Source organism: Sparus aurata, chromosome 10 (genome assembly GCF_900880675.1).
Source record: "Sparus aurata chromosome 10, fSpaAur1.1, whole genome shotgun sequence".
Lineage (NCBI taxonomy): Eukaryota > Metazoa > Chordata > Actinopteri > Spariformes > Sparidae > Sparus > Sparus aurata.
The window spans coordinates 11,488,920-11,507,453 of NC_044196.1; the positions used below are offsets into that span (position 1 = coordinate 11,488,920).

At 42.3% G+C, this 18,534-nt stretch overlaps 1 protein-coding gene across 1 annotated transcript in view; it reads left to right on the top strand.

Annotated features, from left to right (window-relative positions):
- Nucleotides 1–18,534, top strand: part of dysf (dysferlin, limb girdle muscular dystrophy 2B (autosomal recessive)) — a 75,752-nt gene that overhangs the window by 27,954 nt on the left and 29,264 nt on the right. The window contains exons 26-41 of the mRNA XM_030430197.1: nt 145–311; nt 1,907–2,021; nt 2,124–2,229; nt 2,313–2,455; nt 4,900–5,073; nt 5,587–5,671; nt 5,781–5,858; nt 9,456–9,637; nt 9,715–9,855; nt 9,963–9,992; nt 10,093–10,128; nt 10,287–10,328; nt 11,575–11,676; nt 12,030–12,191; nt 15,953–16,124; nt 16,226–16,299. Coding sequence (XP_030286057.1) covers nt 145–311; nt 1,907–2,021; nt 2,124–2,229; nt 2,313–2,455; nt 4,900–5,073; nt 5,587–5,671; nt 5,781–5,858; nt 9,456–9,637; nt 9,715–9,855; nt 9,963–9,992; nt 10,093–10,128; nt 10,287–10,328; nt 11,575–11,676; nt 12,030–12,191; nt 15,953–16,124; nt 16,226–16,299 — 1,809 coding nt within the window. The remainder of the gene's footprint in view (nt 1–144; nt 312–1,906; nt 2,022–2,123; nt 2,230–2,312; nt 2,456–4,899; nt 5,074–5,586; nt 5,672–5,780; nt 5,859–9,455; nt 9,638–9,714; nt 9,856–9,962; nt 9,993–10,092; nt 10,129–10,286; nt 10,329–11,574; nt 11,677–12,029; nt 12,192–15,952; nt 16,125–16,225; nt 16,300–18,534) is intronic.

Genomic DNA, 18,534 nt, shown 5'->3' on the forward strand with positions numbered 1-18,534 from the left:
TTTATTTTGTAGAATTCCTTGCCGTGACTTTCCACTTCCTGTCTGTGTCTCTTTCCCACCTGAGTTTATAAACGTATAAGAAGGTTTTATATAAGAGCTGTAAGTGTCATCCATTGACCCAGATCTCTCTCGCTCTCCTGGTAGTATGAGAACCAGACCCGACTCGCCCTGGTGGGCAGCTGGGGAACTACAGGTTTGACTTCCCCCAAGTTCAGTGACGTCACAGGCAGAGTGAAGCTGCCCAAAGAGAGCTTCAAACCCTCACCTGGCTGGAACTGGTCCGGAGACTGGTTCATCAGCCCCGAGAAGACGTACGTTACTTTTTTAAAATCTTGACTATCTTTTGTTGGAAGCTGCAGATTCAGGTATGTTTTTGTATGTTTTACCCACTAGATTTCATATTTTTCCATGACAAGATGGCAAAAAATCCCAAAAATGTGTATTCTTGAAGCCTTAGATTAGCTACTACTTTAAATTCATCAACCAGTTTTATTTTCAGATCTCCACCACTCCATTATTAGTCTTAGTTTTTGTTTTTGCTGTCATCTTTTTCTGTTTGCTAACATCGTTCATCTCTTCAGAACGCATTTTTGGCAATTATGTGGCATTTTGTTCCTCCTTGAACTGTTTTTTAGAGAAACGTTGGCCCTTTTTGTGCATTTTTTTCCCACCAAAATTCATATTTTTCCAAGACATACTGGCAAATAATCACTGATATTGTTCTTTTGTAATTCATTTTTTTATTCTTCAAGCTTTACAGTTGACGATGGAGCCATTTCTTTTTAAAAAAAAAAATTAAATTCTTGAAATATTTTAACCTCAACTGTATGGTTGGCATCTTGAATCAATTTTTAAGGTACATTCGCTCTTTTTTAGTGCAATTTTATCTGCTAAAATTCAAATTTTTCCATGACGATCTGGCAAATAATAACTGAAATTATTATTATTTTTTTTTCTTCTATATTCTTGAAGCTTCAGATTGGGCTTCTAGTTTAACTTCATCAACCAGATTTGTTTTAAAATCTCCACCAGTCCACTTTTGACATTATTCGTCTTAGTTTTTGTTTTTGCTGTCTTCTTTTTATCTTTGCAAATATCTTCTTCATCTTCTACCTTATCAAAATGCATTTTTGGCAATTAGGCTAACGTTGGAATTCCTGCCTCCTTGAACTGTTTTTTAGAGGCATGTTGCGATTTTATTGATTAAAATACATAATTTTGCACAACAAGCTGGCAAATAACTATTGATATTGTTGTAGTGTTATTAATTTTTTTTATTCTTCAAGCCATACAGTTGAATACGGAGCATTGTTTTTGTTTTTTATAAAATTCTTCAAATAATTTAACTCCCAAAATTAAACATTATTTGTCTTAATTACTTGTTGTCTTGTCTTTTTATGTTTTCTAACATCTTTCATATGATCCAACTACATTTTTGGTATTTGCATTTCGAGCCTCCTTGAACTGATTAAAGGCACATTCGCTCTGTTTTGGTTGCAATTTTATCTGCTAAAATTCACATTTTTGCAAAATTCCCAGAAATTATCCTTTTTTAAAATGTATTTTTATTCCTGATTATGGGACAGACTTTTTTGAAGTCCTCAACCAGATTAACTATCCAAATTTTCCCTCACTGCATTTTTTAAACATTATTCAATTTATGTGTCTTGTTTTTATTTCCCCATCTTCAAACTGCATTTTTGTCAGTTTACTAGTCAAAAAACGTTTCTACATCCTCATCCAGACCGTACTGGAACGGATCACGTGGTAACAACACAACTACAGGAGCCTGCAGGGGACAAACAACACATTTTTAGGAGTTATTATGTCAGTGAATGAGGCTAATGCAATAACTAATCACTATATATATATAATTGCTGTACGTGTCTGTGATGAAAACCTTCAGGCTGCTGTTCGACGTGGACGCCGGTCACATGACCTTCACAGAGGAAGTCTTTGAAAACCAGATGCGGTTGCCTGGCGGACAGTGGATCGGCATGCCGGAGGGTTACACCGACGTGGTACGAGTGTGTGTAAATACTGCATGTGTGTGTGTGTGTGTGTGTGTGTCTGTTTCTGCAGCTTTTATGGTTTCACTGATTTCATGAATGTGTGTGTGTCAGAACGGGGAGAAGGCGGTGCCGAAGGACGAGGTGGAGTGTCCTCCTGGTTGGGTTTGGGACGAGGTGGAGTGGAGCGAAGATCTCAACAGGGCCGTGGACGATCAAGGTGAACACAGTCACGAAACAAACACACCCTGCGGTGATAAAAGCTTAAATTAAAAACTAATACACCTGGTTCTGTGTGTCCAGGGTGGGAGTACGGCATCACCATCCCTCCGGACCGTCGCCCAAAGTCGTGGGTGACAGCGGAGAAGATTTACCATACCAACCGACGGAGGCGATGGATCCGACTGAGACGCCGAGACCAGCAGAAGATGGAAGCTCTCAGGAAGGTAGAAAGAGACTAAACCTGGATTCTCTCTCATGTCCAGCAGGGGGCGACTCCACTGGTTGCAAAAACAAATCAGATTATGTATAAATTTATGAGAAGATGACCCCTCTTCTCACTTGATTTACTACATAATTGAACAGTTTCCTGATGAGCTTATGGTCTCAATCTGTGGTTTAACTCTTCTTACACACAACACTTCTATATTATTGTCCCATTTAGAGTTAAATAGACGATAAAACAGGTTTGGTTTAGGCCGTGGTGACAACAAGTCGCTATTTTGGCGAATTTCAGAATATCCTCCTATAGCTCCACCTTCTGGTCTGTGTTGGAAAACCCTTAAAGGTTGTTTATAAAATCTCTTTAAATCAGTTTTTATTAAATAAGTGTTGTTGTATATTTAAGTAGTATCTCAAAATTTGACTTTTTGTGCTACTGTATTCTTAATACTTAAATTTAGAAGTCACTATTGCAGTTTTTACTTCATTACATTTATTTGACAGCATAAATTACTTTGTAAATCAGATTATTAATACAAAATATGTTTCAACTAATATCTTATGATGTATAATACCTTTTAGTTTGGGCACTTCAAGTACATTCTGATGCTAATATTTCTGTGCTTTTACTGAAGTTACATTTCAAAACAACACTTCAACTCAAGTTAAAGATCAGGGCCCGTATTCACAAAGACTTTTATCTTAACGTTAGAAGGACTCCTAAATCAGACTAAAAGTTTTTATGTAGGAGTCGTTTCTTAAAAGTAATTCACAAAGCTGCTCTCTGTTGCTATGATGTCATTTTATAAGGACGCACTTGGAAGCGGTGACAACGATGATTGGTTGAGTGACAGGGCAGCCCATTGAAAAGTTATTTAGGCTACGCAATGCATTAGGTGAAAGTGAAGTGAAGTTGCCTACAAGCCCATGAAAAAGCCTATGAAAAGATATTGGATAAAGAAATGTATTTATGAGGAGAATTAAGTGCCCCCCCAACAAAAACGCTTCGGACAAAAATGACAAATTAGAAGATTGCAATGAAAAACCTGAATTGTCAATAAAAGCAGCATTTGCTCAAAAAGCTGCGTCAAACCACTTAAAATTCGGGAATCGTGTGTTGATCCAGGCCATTTCCCAACAATGTCCAGTATATTGTAACATGCGTCTAAGACAATTTGTGTATTGATGGAATGCAACTTTTTCCAATTGACAAAAGCCCTGTTCACACGGGACTAGTATAACATGGGGACCTCCAGTAATTTGTAATAATTGCGGAGGTCGTCTGTGATCTTAATCCCGTGCGAATCTGCCATGTCCGTAATTTGTAAAGGAAAAAGTCCACCGCAAATTACCTCTCATATTTCACCAAACACAGAAGTCATGTGATGATATCAGTCCCGTGCGAATCGGCATCTCTGTGATTTGGGGTCGTTTTTTGTTTTCTTAAGGTTTTTTGTGTTTTCCACCTTTTTTCTGCCTTTTTCCTGGTCGAGAATTATGGAGGCTGCGTTGGGAATTATAAATGAAAGTTTTGACAGCATTTTGGGTGTAAATTCAGGAGGCTCATCAGAAGAGCGAAATCTCGAAAGATGATTAGATGGATTACATGCATGGAAGCATGTGGTAAGGAACATTTTTCCATCTTTCAACAGGCTCACCAGTTATTATATTAAAAATATCCATATCTAACTGTTGCGCTGCTCCAGTAAGGGCTCCGGTGCGATCGCCCCAGGGGATAATGTCAGTAAATCTGAGTTAAAACACAGACTTCGCTTATCCTGTGCGAATGCGCCGCACAAAACACAGACGTGGTGGGATAATTTCTAAATCACTTGAGGTCCCCAGGTAATACTAGTCCTGTGTGAGGAGCTGCATTTTCCCCGTAGCCAAACACCGCTGTGTTGCCAAACATTTTAACTCTGGCGTTATTGGATTGTTTCGGTTGGTTGGGAACGTTATTGCATCCCTCACCAACTCAACCACAACTTCAGTCCCTTCGCGGTCCATCCATTATCGTTTTAATAATTCCCTGTCATTTAGCATCTCCAAAACATTCGGCTGTGACCAGGTCTTAGAGAGCTAGGAGTCCTCTGGACTACTTCTAAGGTCTCCCAGACTTAGGTGCTACTTTTAGGCTTAAAATGTTTTGTGAATAACTCTTATTTTCAAAAATTAGGAGTCCTAAAGTTACGACTGACACGCCCATTATTTTTAGGAGTTGCTCCTAAATTCGCCTGTTAGGAGCTACTTTTAGCCTTAAGATTCTTTTCGAATACGGGCCCTGATTAATTATTTCAGCCTAGTTCAATTGGGAACAAAACCAATGATCTGGACTTAACTGAATCACTTCAACAGGTGAACTTTCCTCCTCCTGCCACAAGATGGCAGTGTAGCTGCACAAATGAGCAGATGTTCACAGTGGTGTGTGTGTGTGTGTGTGTGATCACAGCAGCGGCCCGATGAGACGGAGAGGGAGGGCTGGGAGTACGCCTCGCTGTTCGGCTGGAGGTTCCACCTGAAGCCGAGGAAGACGGACAGCTTCAGGCGGCGCAGGTGGAGGTGTCGCATGGAGCCGCTGGAGAAGACGGGGCCGGCGGCCATCTTTGCCCTGGAGTGTTCTCTGGTGAGAGGGAGAGAGCACACAGATACACCATGTGGCCAAAAGTATGTGGACGGTTGAGCATCTCAAAACAGATCCATCGGCGTTTATCTGCATCAGTAACGACCTCTGCTTAGATTTGTTCTAACCTGGCTGCAGGGATTTGATCCCAGTCAGCCAGCAGATCTTCAGTGACGTCCAACTCTGATGTTGATCTAGTTCCAGTTCCAGTTCATCTCACAGGTGTTGGATGCAGTCGAGGTCGGAGGAGTCAGAGCAGACGCGTCAGGGAAACTCTTGTCTTCCTGACGCCGGCTTTGTGCATTGAGACGTCGTCGTGCTGAAACACTTTTGCCACAAAGTTGAAAACAAATCTATAATTATATGCAACAGTGAAACTAAAGGGTTTCAAAACCATAAACCAAACATACCACATACTTCTGGACACACAGAGCCCTTAAATTAAGTCGGCCTTTTTATTTTGAAGGAGGAGAGTGTGACCTTCATCTTCCTCACCTCCTCCTCTTCCTCCCACAGAGCAGCATCGAGGACAAGAACGACGACAAGACGGTCACGACCACGTTCGGAGTCAACAGACCGACCATTTCCTGTTTCTTTGACCGTAAGACACCACACACACAACACACACACACTGTCTCCATTATCTTCCCTCATCGCTGCTCCACCTTTTGTTGTCAGTACGTTGATGATGTGTGTGTTTATGTGTGAAGGTGGGACTCGCTACCACCTGCGCTGCTACCTGTACCAGGCCCGAGACCTGCTGGCCATGGACAAAGACAGCTTCTCAGGTACTGCTGCAGTTCATTCTCATCCAGTATTGTCCTTTATTTTGAAAAGAACCTTAAAGCAGCATAAAGACAAGAACTAGCATCGCAAGATTCACGTTTAAAGCTGCTAATATTTTGACATTTTAGCGTCTTTCAGCTCATCGTTTTGTTTTTATGGGCTCAACCTTTCGTCTCTTTGGTTCCCTCCCACTGCTCAATTATATACTACTTTTATAATGATATCCTATCTCTGGAAAGGGGTCTACTGTTGCCAGGTAGATAAAAACACAACTCAAAATGGATGCTCATGTTGCGTCACATCTACATCTGCAAGTCACCGTATCAACTGAAAAGCTTAGGCTGGCGTCGCGTTAACAGCTTGTTTCTGCTCCTTTTGAGAGGCCAAAAAAATACAAATAAAGTCTTGAGCTTTAATATAAAACAGTGTTCACAGACAAGAGAACACAATTTCTTAAATCTGCCATTTTCTGAATGGAGTTTGGTGTAGCTGCCCTGACAGACGGCAGGAGAGGCAGAGGGGAGCGTGAGGTTATACAAAGAAACGAGTGACACGGAAAGAGAAGGACATAAAAGAAACAGCTTTCTTCTTTTATTTGAAGGAGGTCATGGAAACTTTGGGCTACCGTGTGTGTTAATCAGAAACCCACCGCAGACTCAGATGTAAAAACAGAGACGAGGCTTTAAAAAACACAGAGGGATGAATAGACAGAGGAGGAGAGCGGTGATAGATGATGGAGGGAGGCCGGTTAAAGAGGGCTAGAGAGAAACAGACACATGGTGTAATGGATGAGTAGAGTTGATGGATGGCGTCAGTCGTGTGTTAATCTGGTGTTAAATGGCGTCTGGGCGGCCATGATTAAAGACTGAGTCAGTGATCAAAGACTGAGTCTCTCTTTGTCCTTCTATATTTATTCTGCCTGTCTCTGCGTCTGTCTCTTTATGTCTGTCTTATATTTTCTGCTTTCTTTCTTTCTTTCTTTCTTTCTTTCGTTTAGCTTGCTAACGTCAAGGCTGCTAACTTTAGGAATGCTAACGTTAAGTCTGAAGGCGTTAAGCTTGCTTATGTTAAGCCATCAAAACTTGCCAACTTTATACTTGCTAATGTTCCATCTGCTAGAGTTCAGCCTGCTAATGCTAATGTTTGCTAACATTGACTCAGCTCTTTTATTTCTTTTTTGTGTTAAACAAGCAAATTTTAAGCCTGCTAACATTAAACCTGCTAACATCAAACCTGCTAACATTAAGCCTGCTAACACTGAACCTGCTAACATCAAACCTGCTAACATTAAGCCTGCTAACATCAAACCTGCTAACATTAAGCCTGCTAACACTGAACCTGCTAACATCAAACCTGCTAACATTAAGCCTGCTAACATCAAACCTGCTAACATTAAACCTGCTAACATTGAACCTGCTAACATTAAGCCTGCTAACATTAAGCCTGCTAACACTGAACCTGCTAACATCAAACCTGCTAACATTAAGCCTGCTAACATTGAACCTGCTAACATCAAACCTGCTAACATTAAACCTGCTAACATCAAACCTGCTAACATTTAGCCTGCTAACATTGAACCTGCTAACATTAAGCCTGCTAACATTAAACCTGCTAACGTTAAGTTTGCTAACATGAAGTCGGCCAACATTAAGTCTCAAAGTGTTAAGCCTGCTAACATTAAACCTGCTAACATCAAACCTGCTAACATTAAGCCTGCTAACATTGAACCTGCTAACATCAAACCTGCTAACATTAAGCCTGCTAACATTAAGCCTGCTAACATTGAACCTGCTAACATTAAGCCTGCTAACATTAAACCTACTAATGTTAAGTTTGCTAACATGAAGTCGGCCAACATTAAGTCTCAAAGTGTTAAGCTTGCTAACATTAAACTTGCTAACTTTAAGCTCGCCAACGTTACGCTTGCTAACATTAAGACTGCTAATGTTAAGACTGCTAACATTAAGCTTGTTGATGCTAAGCTTGCTAACATTAAGCTAGCTCTTTCTCTCTCTCTCCTTCCTTCATTCCTTCCTTCCTTCCTTCCTTCCTTCCTTCCTTCCTTCCCTTCACCAAGAAAGGGAGTGAGAAACTACAGCCTACTCGCAGGGCTAGCTAGTGAGCTAACTGCTACGTCCAGGCCAATGCTTGTTGGTCACAACTCCTGGAGCTTCTCTATATTTATTTTATAAATGATCTCGTGGTCTCGCTGGCTTGGCTGGTGGTGAACACAACATTAAACAACCACCATTGTGGATGAAAATCTATCCGACGGGGCACAAATGTTTTACAGTTTAGTCTTTCTGCACTGACTTCCTTCGTCTCCATCTGACTGTTTCCTGGAAGTTACAGCGACAGTCGATCCAATGAAACTCATGTTCCCTTGAGTAAACTTGTGGATTTCTCTGGTTTGAACTTTGTTGGAAACATTTGCAACAACGATTAATTTTTCTGGCATTTCAATGTAGAAATATTAGATGTTCTATATTTAAATCCTGGTGTCTTTCTTTAGAATTTATTTAGGGTGATGATCTAAATCCCCACATTTAGAGAGACATCTTTTCCCTCCATCCTCCTCTCTTTTTCTTGTCTCTCCATTTCTTCGGCCTCTCCGTCTCTTCCCAGTCTTCGCTGTGTTTATGTCCCCCTGTGGATCCGTTCAGTCGGGTTCAGTCCACTGCTGCTGCTGTCTGCACACACACGGACTTACATAACCCCCCTGGGCTGTTTGTATTGCTGTTTATATGAGCTAATGGGCTGCTGGGAGTGGACGGTAATTGAATGGGTCACCATGGGTGGTGTGTGTGTGTGTGTGTGTGTGTGTGTGTGTGTGTGTGTGTGTGTGTCCAAGGTTAATTGAGGGCTGGTGGGAAAATGCAACTTAGCTTCTGTTTACTCTAATGCTAACGGCTCCGTAGAGACTCTTTACCCGGCCTGAAATAACAAACTACTCACTGTTTGTGTGTGTGTGTGTGTGTGTGTGACTGTACATACGTGTGTGTTTTATGCATGTGTCCACATTGTGCGTTTCGTGTGTGTGTGTGTTAACAAGGAGGAGAGTGGTTGTGACCTGGAATAACAAACTTCTCCGAGCGGAGTTCCCAGCCCTCGGCCTCGAGCTCGGCATTCCCGAGATGCTGATGTCACTGTGTGGGACGCCGGGATACTTCTGACACACACACACACATACACACACACACACACACACACACACATATAAGTTTTTTACTGTTATATAGTTGCAAGGAAACCTCATTAAACCGGAAATCGGAAGTAGACATGTTTTAGACTTCCCTCCCCTCCTCCGCATTTCCCTGTTGTACTATTGTCGGTTAGCAACATGGCTACCGCTAACCGCTAGCTCGGCTAAAAGCAGAAGTGAAGCGTAAGAATCTCAATTTGACCTAGAAACCCTGATTTCAGCGCTATGGAAAGGTGTTAAGGTGTTGTTGTCTGGTGGTCTGGATCTCCTGCCACATGGCTTAAACCTCAGAATAATAATTTGAAGTTGTTTAAAATTATTTAGCTCATCGTTGTTTCCAGAGCGGTAAGTGAAGAAGATTCATGAACACTATGTTTGGTTTGTTTCCTCTCTGCAGACCCCTACGCCATCGTATCCTTCCTCCATCAGTCCCAGAAAACAGTGACGGTGCGAAACACGCTCAACCCGACCTGGGACCAGACGCTCATCTTCTATGAGGTGGAGATTTTCGGCGACCCCGAGGTGACGGAGGCCACTCCGCCCAACGTGGTGGTGGAGCTCTACGACTCGGATACCTACGTGAGTGATGAAGCCCGAACAGATGAACGTTTAACTCTCCTTTCTGATTAAAGTTAACACTTGTTTTAAATGTTCAGGGTGCCGATGAGTTCATGGGCCGGTGTGTCTGCCAGCCCTCCATGGACGCCTCCCCACGTCTGGCCTGGTTCCCGATTCGTCGTGGGGACCAGAACGGCGGCGAGCTGCTCGGCGCCTTCCACCTCATACGCAGAGAAAAGGTCAGAAATCATCATCATCCTCCTCAGCTCTTCTTCCTCCATCGTCTTTTCCGTTATCCGTATCTTTGCGTATGTCTAAAAATCATCCTGTTGTTTTGTGTCCACAGCCGGCAATCCACCATATTCCAGGTCAAGAGGTCAGTGAATCGTACGTTTGGTGGATTTATCTCACATTTCCTGCTTTTTTTCATCATCATCCTTTAAAATCAAACATGTTTGTTCCCGTCTCACCTGCAGGGAGACATCATGACGGCCACCAGCGTTCTAGACGAGGTAACACAGACGGAAACAAGAGTTTTCTCGTCTTTTATTTATGATTGCTTTATTCCCTCCTGATGTTTTAACTTTCTGCAGCTCTGATCTTTTTTTAGTTTCACTTGCTTTTTTATTCTCACCTTCGTCTCTTTTTTTCTTCGATGTCGCTTCCTCAGTTGATGTTTCCAGGATTCCTCTCTGAAAACCTGCAGCAATGGGTACAACGTGACACACAGACAAAAACAGAAAGGAGACATAAATATGAAAAAAAAACATCCTGTCTCATGTCTGCATGTTGATTTACAGCACGCACACATACGTAACGTCATCATACATGCATGTTACAGACTGGTGTTCATATAAACTATGACTCATCTGCCCGTACTTACTTCAATAATCTGAAATTCATTCTGTTTTCTGTTGTGGAGTTTGTGTTAAAGGCCACAGAGGACATTTTTAAAGACGGTATTTACGTCCTGATGATTCTGACTCGGCACAGTTTGTCTCGTAAGATCACGAAACAGTGCGATGGCATGTTATGGCCACAGTTACGAGCTGAGAGCAAATAATCAGAGAAAACAACATAGAAAAGTCTGAGATTTTAGTCACAAATTTATCAGAAGACGAAGGAACGGACCGACCTCGTCGCACCACAGATGTCGCTGCTCGCTGTGTTTCATTCTCTTGGAAATTTACAACCTTAATCTTTGAAATTCTGTGTTTTTTCTTGGATTATAACCCTCCTGCAGCTCTGTGACACATATACATATAAAAATATGTATATATTTTCCTACAATGGCCATAAAACACTGACGTAAAAATACATACAAAGCTTTCTGTCATCGTTTAATGATCTCAACATTCAATAACATTTATTTAATACATTTTCTTTAACGTAACAAGCTGTGTAAAGTCATCAAAACTCTTTTTAAGTAGTAAGTATTACTGGAAGTTTATTCAATCCAGTCAATCCAATCAATTATTTGTGTAGAAAATAATTTATCAGGAGAAAAGTGACTCTGTAACCAAGGTTGAGTTGACAAATGTTACAAATTCCAGTCAAACATCATCATCTGTGTCTTGATCTTAAAAATAATTCATTCATCAGATTGATGGTGCTGTAAATCACAAACCCAAAGCCTCGATTATCTTCCTCCACCTTTAATTTAGTTAATATTTTGCTTTGCTTTGAAGAAAAAAAAGGTTATTACCCGATGAGATGTACGTGACAAAGACAAATGTCCTCTTCAGCCTTTTTGTTCTTCTGTTTCCGGTAACAGACTTGTTTTGTCGTCTGTCTTTACATGAATGTTACATTTGTGTGTTTTCAACAGCTCGTCTGACGTGCTAACACTAAAAGTCATTTCACAGTCATTCATGTAACTAAGACATCCAGCGAACCGTCTGTTCTGTCTCGTCTCCTGTTCCATGACTCACCGTCGTCCTGCGTCCTTCTATTGGCAGCCGGAGGAGTCGGACCTTCCGCACCCGCCGCCTCAGAGGGAGGCCAACGTCTTTGTGGTTCCTCAGGGAATCAAACCTGTTCTGCAGAGAACCGCCATCGAGGTAGAGCTTCTCAATTTAAAGAAAGACTCTTCAAATCCAATGCTTTCCTCCTGTACTCTAAAAATGGCTCTTAAACGTTTGTAGCTTCTTTGTTTCTGGAGGTAGAAAAACATCCACCAAATTAATTTGAGCTGCAACATTTAATCAATTAGTCAACTAGTTGTCAACTATCTGAGTATTTGAGTGGATTTTTACGTAATCTTGCGACATTTTTGCACAATTTTCGGACTTTTTACAGCCCAAACAACTGCTCGATTAATCAAGAACATAATCAACAGATAAATCGACAACAACAATTATCATTCATTGCAGCTTGACAGTAAAGAAACTTGTCTCCCCGTCCGATCTCTCAGATCATAGCGTGGGGCGTCCGTAACCTGAAAAGCTTCCAGCTGGCGAGCGTTACCTCCCCGAGCCTGCAGGTGGAGTGCGGCGGCAGCGTGATCCAGAGCTGCGTCATCCGCAGCGTGAAGAAGAATCCCAACTTCGACGTCAACAAGCTCATCCTTGATGTGGTGAGCCCGCTGTGCTGCACACACACACACATTCACATTAGATGTAATCAGCGACAGGCTCGTGGCTGATGAGCGTTCTGCTGTGATGTGGGTTTTTGTACACCGGTCGTTTATCTTCATCAGCGAAAGTCGCAATAATGGACCGAACTGTTTCCTGCTCGTCTTCCAACAAAAGTAGAAATCTCTTGCGTTAGCTTGAAAAGCAGAAGTCATTGTTGGATGAGGACGCTGGCCGTCTTAGAAGTCGACTTAGATGCTTCCAGCTTGGTTGAAGAGCGGATTGCAGGGTGGAGGGCTTCTCCCATGGCTACCGGCGTATACATTACTAATGCAGGGTGGAGATCTCTATCGTGGACGTGACTGCAGAATGAGCTCATTAGGTTCCACTGAGTCTTAAAGGAACAGTTCAGCCAACAAATGACCTAGTCGCCCTCACGTAGACGGAAAGTCAGGTGAAGTTACGTCGTCAACAAAACATTTCTGGAGCTTCTCAGAGCTGCAGCATTCCCCGAAAACAACTGACGTAGCTGGGGACTTGTTTTAAAAGGTTAAAAAAACAACCATAAGGAAATAAAATGGCTCCATACTGCTCGAACGCTGTAATCAGAGATCCCAAATTGATCTGAAACACACCACACCTTGCATAGACGGTTTAAATAATGTCTTCTCAATTAAATCTGGGATCTCAGGGCGTTCCGGAGATAAGCTGTACGGAGCCGTATGAATTAGAAATCTCATTGGCTACATGATGCGTCCAATCATCAAGAGGAGATGGAACAAGGAAGTGGGTCTCTTGTATGTGGAATCACTCGTTGGCTGTTGCAGGCCACAGGGCGGGCATAGGAGCTCCTAACTCGTCAAATAAGGTGCTGATCGATAGGTCAGAGGTTGGACGGCCACCTTACGTAACATTATAGGTTGCAGCTTACTTGTGTCTTGGAGTTTTTGACTGATAGCAACAACTAGACTCCTCCATCTTTGAGTTGCCAATAATGTGAACAGAAAATCAGAAACTCGTCTCTAATGGTTTCATCGTCCTAAAATAAAACGCAAATTACACCAAAACAGTGAATTTACTGGTGTTCATAACAGAACATTTGCATTCAGTGGTCAAACTGTCCTTAATCTTGTTGTAAATACTCTTCCATTCTTCTAGTTTCAGGTGTATGTGGCTAACAAAAACACACAAATCCAAAGATGAATCCAAAGCTGATTATGTGATGCGTAAATTTAAGGTTTCTTACAGTCACTACACAGCTTTTCGTGCACTAAACTACACTGAACTCGACCTGATTGTCACACTGTGCTTAAACATAACAAAGAGAGTTTCCACAATCACGTCATTCATTTTAATCAACACCAAAACCACATTATTGGACGCACCACCGAGCCTCAGCCGTCATTATTTACCCCTCAGATGTAAGTAGCTCTGTGAATGTATTTCCACTCACTTTACATCGTGCCATCACATTCCACCTAAGTGTTTTTCTTATGAAAACCTAAACTGAAATATGGAAATATTACACACGTTTTCCCCCCACCGGTCGGCTCCAGAAACGAGCTCAGAGGGTTTAATGTTAACAATATTAAGGCCTGAAGTTGATCACCTCGCTGTTTTATTATGACAGCTTTAACTGGAGGATGGAAACAGTCACATATTTTGCTTTGGGCTGCGGCGGTTTTAATGTTAACAAGATTAAGGTCCTGTGTTTGACCACCGCAAGAGTGTGACAGCCTCCACCGGACTGTGGAAATATGCACATTTCTTTCCCTTAAATTCAGCCCCTGAACCGAGTCCAAGCAGTTAATGTTAACAATATTAAGGTCTTAAGTTGACTGCCTAAGTGTTCTCGTATGGCACGAGGGGCAGAAGAAAATGTCATGCGCATAGTTTCCCTTAAATGCAGCGCTTTGAAGAGCCTAACCACCTAATGTTCGCCCTCTCAGTTTATTGTGTGAGTTTAGCATCATCAGCCCCACTTAAGCCCTTTTTTGAAAGCCAGAGAGGTCAGATGGATTACAGTTACCAATCCTGTTTTTTTCCCTTCAGCCAGTCCGGCTAAATGAGACTATTATAGGGATGTTCGTGCCCATAAATGTTACTGCGAGTGTTGAACATTGAGACTGGTTGTTTGAGTTGAGCAGCAAACACGCGGTCCGTTTGTGTTCCGATGATTTTTTTTAAGAAAGCAGTCACAGCTACACTTTCTGAGAAAAGTGAAATGTAAGATGTTTAACTTACACAGACTGAACATTGTGCAGCAAACAGGCTTTAGCCCAGAAGCTGTCTTAGCTTATTAGCAACAAGCAGACTGTTGTGCGACATCTCCTGACTCACCTCGGTTAGAATCGGAAGGTCAGACCCACACAGCTCAGATAGGTCTGCAAATAATCATTTCAGAAGATAAGGAGTTTAATTCTGGTTCCTCTGGAGAGTTTCCTCCTTCCTGTCATGTTTATAACAACATGTGATTTATCAGTTGTTGTTAAAACTTTACCGCGAAACCCCTTGAATTGAAATAAATGTGTTCTTCACTCATTCCTGGGGAAAATCTGATATATAACATGTTCATCATAACCTATATACCTATATTTGAGGAAATTGCACCAAGTCATTGTTAGTTTTACGACTGACACAGTTGTCATTTCACGTCCTGCGCCCGCAAAGTGAAACCACCAAATGTTCTTGGGTGTGTTGGTTATAAAATGAGGCGTCGTCAGCATAGACAAGCATAAAAAAAGCTGGACTAATGTCAAAGCTGCAGTAGTTTACCTGCTATTATTAGACAGTAAGATGCACTGAGGTGGCTGTAGCTCAGGAGGTAGAGCGGGTCGTTTAGTTATCAGAACCTTGCTGGTTCGAACCCGGCTTCCCCTATCTGCATGTCATTATGGAGGCAGTAATTTAAAACATTTCCATGAGTTGATAATGTCACTGCAGAAGATACTGTGGCGCATTTAATCTGTAAAACTAAAAAGCTGTAGTTATAAACTTGACAGGAAGGAGGAAACTCTCCAGTGGAAATGTATATCTGATGAAATAATTCATCTTAGAACGGATCTCAGGACTCTTAACAGTGTGCCAGATTCTTTGTGTTTTTATGGTGAAGCAGTTTTATACTTTCAGAGGGACGTTAAATAAAAAGTGGGTGGTGCAACAAAGCTAGCTTTTTACAGGAACTCTGATCTCTCGGATCAAACTAATGAAGTGCAACAGATTAAAAAAGTAGTATCTGACAGTTGTGTGTGAGATCAGAATGAGAATAATTCAAGTTGTCAGATGCAGCAGTAGTTATTTTCACGTTTGATGACAGTCAGTGGTTTCACGGTAAGTTCTTGCCTAAATGCCGCAGGGTGGAAAAGAACAGAGCGATCCATAATGTCATTGCAGCCGTTCACAGTGTCACTTCACATGTAAGCTTTTATTTTGAAGGCTAAACTGAGATCTTAATTCAAACCGCTGTTCGTGTCCCGATTTCTGTCACAAAGATCAAAACCTCGACTGGATTCGCTCATTTCTTCCTTTGCGTTGGAAGGGAGGGGGTTGAGTGAAGGTGTCCTGATGCCCTGATTGGACGGTCACCAAGGCGTGACCAATCAACTTCAGACAGTCAGCAGTCATAGCCAATCAGTATCAGGCAGGCAGGTGGCATAACCAATTAGAGTCAGCCTGAAGCAGCTGCGGGTCAGAGGATATGGAGTTTTTTTTTTTTTATTTACTCCGTCACTTTTCTCTTTTTAAATTCCTCTTTTCTCTGCAGAGACTTCCAACAGAAGAGCTTTACATGCCGCCGATCGTCATCAAAGTGATCGACAATCGGCAGTTTGGGAGGAAGCCGGTAGTCGGTCAGTGCACCATCCGGTCTCTGGAGGAGTATCGTTGCATCCCGGAGGAAGAACGACCGGTGGAGGAGGAGCAGGACGACTGGAGACGTAAGATATCGATGGGATGTAAACACGTGCAGCAAAAAAACAAAACACAGATTGTTAACGAACATAATAAACGTCCATCTGCTGTGTGTTTGTTTGTGCAGGAGACACACAGCGATTAAGTTGCGGGGAGGTTTTTATTGACATCGATGACGAGCAGCCGCTGATGCCTGACCAGGTAAAATCATCCAGTCAGAGAGTTTGTTAAAGTTGAACAAAGCCAACTGTTTCCTACTTATGATGCATCTTTGAAATGACTCACGAATATGGTTTCATTTCTTAACAACACTGAACACGTCCTGAAACATCTGGGCAGCGTTTTTAATAGTTTTTGGACAACAATGGAGTGCTTTGTCACAGAGAAGAAAGATGTATCGCAAAACAGCTCAAACCTTTCACAGTTCGTCAGATCATTTCAAGCCAAACTTTATTTAATTTTAATGATTTTAAATAGTATGTATGATGCCATTTGTTTCCTCTTCGTTGTCACTGTACAGTAAAATCTTGTGACTGTTTGTGTACTTCAGAGCTGCTACAAGGAACTTTTAACGGCCTCTGAAACAATTTCAAAGATCGGCTATTTCTGGATAAATGAGCCTGGCAAATATTTGATTTTTGCAGCCCAATCGGATACTGATATTAGGAAGCAAAAAATGATGGTATCAATATAACGGGCGATGTCGTATACAGTCCTAAAGTGAATTCACAAAAAGATGGTATTTCTTCAAGAGAGAACCTGCAGCTGAACTTTTGTTCCCGGTTCGCTCGTCATTTCAGCAGAACCGACTCTCAGCGGTTTAATACCCGATGATCCAGTGATTTTCCAAATGCATGTGTGAAGTGTGTGTGTGTGTGTGTGTGTGTGTGTGTGTGTGTGTGTGTGTGTGTGTGTGTGTGTGAGGAGTTTGTGTGTATATGACATTTCTGTTGATGTGTGTGCATCATTGTGTGAGTGTGTAGATGCCTTTAAAGGTTTAAAGGGCAAGTATGAAACACTCATCTTTCCACGGCGAACATCTGTGTGTGTGTGTGTGTTTGTGTGTGTGTGTGTGTGTGTGTTTGTGTGTGTTTGTGTGTGTGTGTGTGTGTGTGTGTGTTTGTGTGTGTGTGTGTGTTCAGTGGTACCAGCAGCGTAAATAAACACGCTCTGACATGATGACATGGCAACCATCTCTGTGGTCGGTGGTTACCGTGGTGACCACGAGGTCCACACTCGTTACCAATCGTCAGTGTTTTCTCTCCAACTTTCTTTCTTCCTATCTTTTTATCTCTCTCTCTTTCTCTCGTTCCCTCTGGAGAAGGAGGAACATGGAAACTATTTTCCAGTCGACCTAATCCTCAATCAAATATCTCTCGTTTCAAACTCACCGTTTACAGTTTATCACACGCACAAACACACACATATTCAAACCCGCAGACGTAACCGCACATACACAAACAGACTTAGAGTGATCGCTATAACAATCACTATAAATAGATCCTTTTAACTCAAGTGGATGGCGGAGTCCACACCGCAGCTGTAACGCCAGCGACGTTGGAGAACAATATCGTTGGGATCACTTTCAAAGTGATTTTTTTTATATTCATTTCTAACTGTAGCTGATGTTTTTGCTGTATTACATGACAATGACTGTCAGCTAATCCTAAAAAAAGTGCTTTGGGGCGAAGAGAATCGCCCTCATCTGACTTCCTGACAACTTCCCAAGCCTCAGCCGAAGAGAATGTCCCCTCATCAGACTTCCCGACAACTCCCCCCTACCTCAGACCAAGACAATCATCCCTCATCCGATTTCCTGACAACTCCCCCCTACCTCAGACCAAGAAGATCGGCCCTCATCCGATTTCCTGACATCTTCCCACACCTCAGACTAAGAAGATCGCCCCTCATCCGACTTCCTGACAACTTTCCACACCTCAGACCAAGACAGTCGGCCCTCATCCAATTTCCTGACAACTTCCCACACCTCAGACCAAGAAGATCGCCCCTCATCCGATTTCCTGACATCTTCCCACACCTCAGACTAAGAAGATCGCCCCTCATCCGACTTCCTGACAACTTTCCACACCTCAGACCAAGACAGTCGGCCCTCATCCGATTTCCTGACAACTTCCCACACCTCAGACCAAGAAGATCGCCCCTCATCCGACTTCCTGACAACTTCCCACACCTCAGACCAAGAAGATCGCCCCTCATCCGACTTCCTGACAACTTTCCACACCTCAGACCAAGACAGTTGCCCCTCATCTCACTTCCTGACAACCCACTGCACATCAGGCCAAGTCGGTCGCCTCTTATTTGACTTCCTGACTACTCCCCACACCTCAAGCCAGGAGAATCACTGCAGTCTGACTCCCTAACAAGTTCTAATCCATGCATTGATCTTGCAATCTAAAAACAGTTTGATTTGTGGCA